General features: G+C 49.4%; 1 protein-coding gene across 1 annotated transcript in view; it reads right to left on the bottom strand.

The window, feature by feature from the left end:
- HACL1 (2-hydroxyacyl-CoA lyase 1) overlaps nucleotides 1-2933 on the bottom strand; it is a 28090-nt gene extending 25157 nt beyond the window's left edge. Inside the window, 2 exon segments of the mRNA XM_006019593.3 lie at nucleotides 1-33; nucleotides 2751-2933. Coding sequence (XP_006019655.1) covers nucleotides 1-33; nucleotides 2751-2816 — 99 coding nt within the window. The 5' untranslated portion in view covers nucleotides 2817-2933.
- Between the last annotated feature and the right edge of the window lie 6118 nt (nucleotides 2934-9051).

Here is a 9051-nt window from a genome sequence, read left to right as displayed (position 1 = left end):
AATGCCAACAAAAACAAACATGTACTCAATGTTCTGAAAAAGAGAATTGTTAAAAATTAAAGAAAACAAAAAACACCCAGAATTATTGCTGCAATTGCTCTTTGCTAATCAGATTTCAAAAGCGGCTTCTGTGAAGTAACCCTTACTCTAAATTCTACTAAATCATAATAATTCTATTAAAGTGGTGCCCAGCCCTTTGGTCCTGCAGGCCGGATGGGCAGTGCCAGGTCCTTCCCTGGGGTGGATCCAGCTGGTGGGCTCATTCCGGCCACATGGGAGGGGCGCACAGCTTTACCCTGATCCATTCTCCCACGGTGGGGGGAGTACGGGGATTAGGAATGAAGTGGAACAGCCTCAGTGAGGCAATGAGAAATTTCCACCGCTACCCCACTGCCAAATTTTCTGACTGGTAGAAACCCTCACAGGCCAGATATCATGGCATCGCAGGCCAGATTTCATTGAGATTTCGTTGCTGACACACGCTGAACCTATAGTACAGATGCTTGTTCTCAAAACAGATGCAGTTTAGCCGTATTACTGCAGCTCTGTGTGTCCACACACCCTCCCTCTCTTCCTCCTCCCCTTACCCCTCAAAACTCCACACAGGGGACATGCATTAAAGTAGTCCATGCTGCTTCTGGTTTAAGAGTTAGTGTGTACAATGTCCCACAGTAGTGCTGCCTTGCACTATACTGTCTCTTATACTATACTGTATAAGGCAGGGGTGTTAAACATGCGGCCCGCAGGCTGGAGCTGGCTTGCAGAGCTGCTGTATCTGACCCACCAGGCTACCAGCAAGCCACGGAAGTTGGGGGGTAAGGCTAGGGAAAAGCAGCCAGCTGCCAAATCTAGGGCTCTCAGATCCTGGTGGACATGGCAGTCGGGGGCAGGAAGGGGACTAAAAATTGACACAGCACCGGTCAGTCTCCACCATTTTGTCTGCCCCTATTGCCTTACCTCCCCAGCTGCCAGATCTCACTGCAAGCCCAGGTGCAAAGAATTAGGCCACAGGTTTGCTTCAATAAAGCCTAGAAAAGCAGGAGCCTGCCTGATGGCCTACAGCTGAATGGTATATGCAGACATACCTGCTGGCATACTTTGCAGCAGTCTCCCAACTGGCCTCAAACTCTGATGGCCAACCACTAGATAACTAGGCCTGCCCCAGCTCCTTAGTCTGTTTGTGTATCGTCTCTTCACCTTACTGTCCATCTTGGATGTCTTCACTCTCATTTGTCTTCACAATGTTCAGCTGCTCCTGAACATAACTAGACTTGGCCTTACATGCTTCTTTTCATTAGCCGTTTGGTTTTAAGTTTGCAGTCAGCTTGATACTTTACTGAGAGATGAATTGATAACAAACAAGGACAAAATTCCTCCTCTTGACTGCTTGTGATTAGTAAGTTAATTTTTCACTACCAGAGCACAAATAGCCATAGAGATTGCCTTTAAATGAAAGGTGCCCACTTGGAGCCATTTCAGATCACGGAACGTGCAATTTGGCAGCTATGATAAAATACTAGTGGGTGTACGCTTAAGGTGAAAGATGGTGGTGATTCAGAGGGGCACTGACAGCTAGGGAAAAAAAGTAAATAGGGATTGATTGATTGATTTATGATTTACTAGCTGTCACAATACAAAAACTAGGGGTCACAAAATGAAACTGGTAAGGCAGTAAGTTTAAAACGAACAAAAGGAAGCTCTTTTTTCACACTGCGCGTCACTGAGCGTGGGGCCTCCTTATCACCAGGTGTTGCAGAAGCTGACAGTTCAGCCAGACTGAAAAAGGGACCGGCCAAATTCTTGGAGGAAAGGGGCATCGGTAGCTATTGAGCACAAGAGCTGGGGATACAGCCCCTGAATCAGAACTTCCTAGACCTTACATGCTGGAGGTTGCAAGTGCCACAGGAACAGTTGCAAAAAACCTTTGTCCAGACCCTGTTCACCCTCCCTTGCATCCGCTCTGCCAACACGTGACACAGGAGACTGGGTTAGATGCATGGGTGGTCGGGTCCAGGAAATGGCACTTCTTGCGTCTATCTACATCAGTGACTGAGCCACCGCAGGAACCCATTCACTCCCGCTGTTGTCTTTGTCTTTCAACTTTCTTAACAAACCCAACTTATCGAATAGCAGAGGCAGCATTTGCAGCGGTGTCCCACTGCCTCAAAGGCGGGCCCAGACAGGTAGCTCTTTTCACTCGAGAGCATCACCTCAAATGTCTGCAGGGAACCTGGGCGGCATCCACTCCCCTTCCCTGCAGTGGGCGATGGTTCACTGCACCCCTGCCTATGCAAAGCTGCTGTGTTTCTTCATCCTACACTGGATCCCATCTCCTCCCCTCCCCACCTCCAGCTCTTGGCCTCAGTGGGCTGGCACCAGCTCCAGCTGTGCTGCAGCCAGGAGAGCAGGGGCAGCCAAACCCAGGGCCCGCATTGCCCAGAGCTGCATTCAGTCCAGCCAGGGTACCCCAAGGGCTTCTCGGGCGGGAGCTACACCCTCATCCCCAGGGGGTGGGCACGTCCCCTGCACTAGGGTCGCCTCCCCTCCCTGCTCCACCGTGCTGGGAGGGGAGCAGCAGCCGAGCACGGGGTGCAGAAGGCTCCCGGCGACCAGCTCCGAACACTTGGCGGTTTCCAGTCTCGAACCCGCCGCCATGGGATAGGGTAGGCGGTATGGTCCCGCTCGCGCCCCGTAGGAGTGGAGGGCTCACTTCCGGCTGCTCTTGGGGTCAAGGGTCACTGCGCTCTTACTTGAGCCTTTAAGGCTTCCGCGATGAGCTGGGCGCCGCTCAGCCACTCCGCGCCGTCGGGAGCCATCGCTGTCGCCCGCTCAGTCAGCCAGAGCAGCAGTGCGGCGTGCAGGCAGGGAGCCAATCAGCAACGCGCTGGCTTGTGATTGACAGGCGCGCGAGACCAGGCGAGGGGAGCGGGGCTTACGGGCTTCAGAGCGAGGGGAGGGTTGAAAGGAGAGGCCGCTGATTGGCAGTCAGAGCCGGGCAATCGGACACGGCGCGGCGAGTGTGTCTGATTGGACGGCGCTGACAGCCAATCAGGTACGCTCGCAAGGTGGCGGGCGCAAAGCGTAGCCCCTGGGCAGTGGCGGGGACCCCGGGCCCGCAGCGCTGGGATGAGAAGCCGCGTGTATAACACTTGCTGCGTTTGTACGGTAATTGCAACCCGTGTAGGTCAGCAATACTGGAAGTGTTCAAAGTGCACAGTAACTTCTGCGGCCGTTCACTGACGCAGCCTCGGCCAAGCCCGAGTCCCTCTCGGGGAGTCTGAACCGAGCTCCGTGGCCGCCGGCAGCGCTCTCATGACTGCCTGCTGCCTCCACGTAAAGGGCTTCAGCTTGGGCAGAGCTGTCACTTGCGCAAAGACAAGTTGCAGTGAGCGATATAGAGTAAATCAGAAGAAAACTTGTTTGCATCCTTGTTTTTTATTTGTCTGTATGACAGTTCTGGGGAAAATACAATAATTGGAGCTTCCAATACGAACACTTCATATGCATGACTGGGCAAGGCTGTGCACCACCTCCGTGTGCCTGATGCCCCCACACAGGGCCATGTTGTCCTGCCCCCGGGGCTCCCTACCCGCCAGCAAGTCTGGTGGTTAAGGCTGCCACTGCTCCCTAATGCCAAATTGTAGGGTGCGTGGGGATCCCAGAGGCCATAGCTCTGTGGGCTGGATCTGGCCTGATGCACAGCTGCACAAGCAGCAGCACGTTGGCCTAGGTTTCTCCCGGCTTCCATTAACTGCTTCCCTGAACACTTGTGAAATACACCAAGCACAACCTGGAAGGTGGCAACAGGGCCAGCTGCCCCACTGGACCTGAAGCTGCTTAGGAGCAAAAGTTACACTAGGCAGTGCAGACAGGGGAACGCTTCTCAGGAGCCAGGATGCAAAATACATAGCCTTAAATTTGAAGTGCACTGAAATAAAGAAAATTGTATTGGAAATCAGGCTGATATGGCCAATAACTTGGCCAGTAAATGGCCTGTGCATGCACACAGCTGCAGCGCAGCACCTAGGTTGCTGTCATATTGAATGAAATAGTTCGAATGTTTGTAATGGTTGCCCATTAGCCAGTTTCAGGAAGAAGATAAGATTTATCTCCTTATCTAGGTCATTGTTTTGGACTACGTGCGGAAGATCCAGACTTTGCTCAAAGTTTTAACTTTTGAATTTTATCTTTAGAGGTCTTTTACAAAGAGAACCTGAAAACGATCCTTAAAGCAAATATCCTGAGTTCCGAGAGATCAAACCCTAGAGCCTTTTGACAAAGATTGGAAAGAAAAGGTCACTTGCAAGTGGTATGGAAGTTCCCCAAAGTAATGAAAATGATCAACAAAAGAAACTAATTACTAAGCAAAAGAATCTGTTGAGTAAGATCCGAGCCCAAATTTGGGGGTAATGACAGGTTTGAGTAGGAGTGGCCCAGGACGGTAACTCACTCAATAAAAACTGTAATCTACTGTCCCGAATTGGAGGTGACTATACTTGCAGAACAACGAAGGAAGAATTGCAAGTGTAGGTCGGATCAGACTGATCACCTGAACCACCCTCTCCGTGAACACGAATCTCTTAGTTCACGCTGAAGCTGCAGAGTGCCCGAAAGGGACTGAAAGAAGGGGACTTAGTCCTGTCAGTATTGAGGCCTGCCCATTGAATCACATTGCTGAGGCGAGCTCATTAAACTGTATTAATGCTGCCAACCCATTAAATCGTACTACTGAGGAATGAAACCATATTTAGGTGTTTGGCTTCTCGGAATTCTAGGATTGTAAGTATATTATGAAAATAATAGTATTGATTCAAATTGAACTTTTAGTTGTAATTGTAGTTGTTTTTGTAATACTAATTCTTATAGCATTGTTTGGGAAGGAAGTGCATTCGGAGCATTGTTTCTGATATATGTAATTATTGTGTTCTTAATATTTGTGGTATTTCTTAAAGCTAAGCAGTGTTATATGCGTAGCAAAGAATTTTAAAATAAAATTGTGTTGTATGAATTAAGTGTGTAATCATTGTGAAATCGTGCAGTCAGCTAACTACTCCCCCAGCCAGTGCATCAAAATGAATCAGTAAATTGTGTGGGATTTTCTCTATTCCATAACCCACTAGAGACAGTTGCAAGCACAGCTGGCAGCTCGGAGAGCTGTGGGCAGCTCATAAGTCTGTTGTGGTGGCGGGGGGAAGGGAAGGGAAGGGGCATGGGGGGCAGATCAAGGCCCCTGCAGTGAGGGAGGGGTGGGACTATGGCAGGGGCTGGGGCAAGCGCTGCCCAGCCAGGGTGGAACGGGTACAGGATGGAGTTGCAGCTCGTGCAAGGTGGGAGGCAGCTCCCACTACTACATGCCACTTGTCTGGGAGCTGCTGTTTTGACAGCTGGTCCAGCACTCATCCAGGAAGGCACTGGGGGCGGGGAGGGTGCTTCCAGTTCTGTGTGGGGCAGGCTGGGGCTGTGCCAAGCTCTTCTCAACGGGTTGGGGCTGAGGGCGGTGGCAGTGCTGGGAGGGATGTTGGGGAGCTACAGCGAATTTTGGGGTGGCTGCAGCCCCCCCTTAGCCCCCTTCCAGTGCTGCCACCCATCCCAAGTGCAACCCTACCCTGCTGGAAAGAGCCTGCCCTGCCCTGTGCAGGTCCGGGGCACATGCCCCCCCGGACAAGCTGTGGGAGCAGCAATGGTAGCCGTTGGACAAATAAGCAAGGGCTAGATGAGCCACCGAACCATAGTTTCCTAGTTGGTAGGGCTAGAAGGGACCTAAGCAGATCATCTAGTCCGACTCCCTGCCACGGGCAGGAAAGGATGTTGGGGTCAAATGCCCCTGGCTAGGTGATTATCTAGCCTCCTTTTGAAGACCCCCAAGGTTGGGGCAAGCACCACTTCCCTTGGAAGCTGGTTCCAGCTCCTCGCCGCCCTGAAAGTGAAGTAGTGCCTCCTGATATCTAGCCTGAGTCTGCTCTCAGTCAACTTATGGCCGTTGTTCCTTGTTACCCCCCGTTAGTGCTCGGGGGAACAGGGACTGTCCCATTGCCTGCTGGTCTCCCTTGGCCACTTTATAGGCAGCCACCAGATCCTCTCTCAGCCTTCTTTTGTGGAGACTGAACAGGTGCAGGTCCCGTGGCCTCTCCTCGTAGGGCCTGCCCTGCTGACTCCTGATCATACAGGTGGCTCTCCTCTAGACCCTCTCCATGCTGTCCGCATCCCTCCCGAAGTGCGGTGCCCAGAACTGGACGCAGTACTCCAAATGCAGCCTGACCAATATTGCATAGAGGGGGAGGATCACCTCCTTGGACCTGCTCGTGATGCATCTATGGATGCATGACAAAGTGCTGTTAGCCTACCTGACCACATCCCCACATTGGTGGCCCATGTTCATCTTGGAATCAATAGTGATTCCAAGATCCTTTTCTGCCTCTGTGCTGACGAGAATCGAGTTTCCCAGCTGTATGGGATTATATGATTGATTATATCACCTGTAAGTATTCTGCTGGTTCTTCCTCCCCAGGTGCAACACCCTGCACTTGTCTGTATTGAAACCCATCCTATTCTCATCTGCCCACCTCTGTAACCTGTCAAGATCTAGTTGTAGCCTGTCCCTCTCTTTTAGCATGCTCACTTCTCCCCACATCTTAGTGTCATCTGTGAACTTGAACAAGGTGCTTTTCACTCCCTTGTCCAAATTGCCGATGAAGATTTTGAACATTGTGGGCCCGAGGACCAAGCCCTGGGCTCCCATACGAGCAGCGCATATCAGTGGGAGCTGCCCCCCCTGGATGAGTCACAGCTCCATCCCACACTTGCCCTAGCCCCTGCACCAGCCTCAGCCCTACTTCTCCCTCACTGTGGGGGCCTTGATCTGCCCCCCTATGTCCCTTCCCTCCCCACTCCACTTCCACTACACCAGACTTATCAGCTGCACGCAGCTCTTCACACTGCCAAGCTGGTATCAGAAATTGGATCAGAATCAGCTGATATGCCTCCTTAAAAATCGGCTATCAGTATCGGTCCCAAAAATCTATTGGGGCACACCTACTTACAATGGCTTTTAGTAAAGGTCAGGCGCTTCCCCTGGGAAGACTTTAGTATCCGATATGTATTGCAGGGTCTGGTGTACAAAGGGAGGGAACAGGGAGAATGCCAAAGTGGTCAGGGGCTTTGGTAGAACAGAGCCACATTTCTTGCCTTTTCAATTCTTACAGCAAACTCACTTTCTGAACAAGTCATGCAGGTAGCTGGAAGGACTAGTGTCAGCAACAAAGCTAGGCTAAGAGGTTGTGAAGGGGGTCTCTTTTACAGGGATCTTCTAGCTCCCTTTTAAGTTATTCTGTCATCTTGTCACACTGCCGTTGTATAAGTTATTCAACCTGTCATTGTAAACTGCCCTTAGCCTTTGTTGGGAAGGGCAGCATGCTAAGGGCAGCATATAAATCAAACAAATAAATAAATAATACTGTGGAATGCACCATGCAGGAATGATAGCATACATTCAAATGTAGCACCACAGGCCAAAATATGTATATATCATATTATTTTACATCATGTCTTTAGCTTCATTTTTAGAGAAAATCTAATATTTAGTGTAAAAAAATAGCATGCAATTTAAATAGTTATCTTAATAGAAAAACATCACCATTAAGAGGATTTTTTACACAGTAGACCTAGATCAAATTACATAGATCATAGTGACAAATGATGTTACTGTTCTTGACTTACTATTGTAAATAGTAATAATAATAATAATAATGTTTCAAAATACAAATTTTAAGGAGTACTTAGTGACCCAGACAAAGTTCTTACTTTTGATGGAAGTTGTTCAACTTGAAGTTGGTCCTTTTTACAAAGCCATTCATTCGGAAACTTTTTTCTCCTCTCAGCACTCTATGGATAGCTCCCTTAACCTGCATAATACAAGTAAAGGATTCTGAGAAACCAATAGTGAAATAAACAATAACATCTTAATTTGATACTACGGGGAGGGGGGGGGGGGGAAATCCCACCCCAGTATTTCATTGTTGTGAGAGCGGGGCGGGGGGGGGGGGGGGGGGGGGAAATCTCACTCCAGTATATCAGTCTAAATGTAAATACTGGGCTACCTCCTCTGCAATGAAGCAACAGTATACATTCTGTATGATGTTTGGAGAAGATGGGTGGGAACAAACATGATTATATCAGAAAGAAGGAATAGAGATAATTTTATACCATTTTCTTGTTCTAGTTAGTTTTTTTTAAACACACTGAAGTCATAGATATCTTGGGATTTTGACATCATAAACCTCAATTATGTTTTTTAGTATTTTCCCCTTCATTTATGGATATAACAACAATCACAGGCACCTGTTATAGTGAGGTACTGAGCAATTTTGTATACAAGTGAAACAGTATCTTATTTATGGTTAACATAACAGCAACCAAGCTAATGTACACTTTACACTTATTACATAATGTTTCACAGATTTCATAGACATTAGGGCTGGAAGGGACCTCGGAAGATCATCGAGTCCAGCCCCCCTCCCAAAGGGCAGGAAGTCAGCTGGGGTCATAGGATCCCAGCAAGATACGCATCCAGTTTGCTCTTGAAGGTGTTCAATGTAGGCGCTTGAACCACCTCCGGTGGCAGGCTGTTCCAGACCTCGGGGGCTCGGACAGTAAAGAAATTCTTCCTTATGTCCAGCCTGAAACCGTCTTGTAGTAGTTTATGACCGTTCGACCTAGTCGTCATCCCTTGGGTTGCTCTGGTGAACAAATGTTCCCCCAGATACTGGTGGTCACCCCTGATAAACTTGTAGGTGGCCATCAGATCACCCCTGAGCCTGCGCTTTTCCAGGCTAAAGAGCCCCAGGGCTCTCAGCCTGTCATTGTAGGGTCTGCTTCCCTGACCTCTGATCATGCGCGTGGCTCTTCTCTGGACTCTCTCAAGCTTCTCCACATCCTTTTTGAATTGTGGAGCCCAAAACTGGACGCAGTACTCCAGCTGCAGCCTCACTAGGGCCGAGTACAAGGGGAGAATGACGTCCCAGGATTTGCTTGAGAAGCATCTATGGATGCAAG

Source organism: Alligator sinensis, unplaced genomic scaffold (genome assembly GCF_000455745.1).
Source record: "Alligator sinensis unplaced genomic scaffold, ASM45574v1 scaffold29_1, whole genome shotgun sequence".
In the NCBI taxonomy this organism is placed as follows: Eukaryota; Metazoa; Chordata; order Crocodylia; family Alligatoridae; genus Alligator; species Alligator sinensis.
This window is presented reverse-complemented; position numbering and strand designations above follow the sequence as displayed.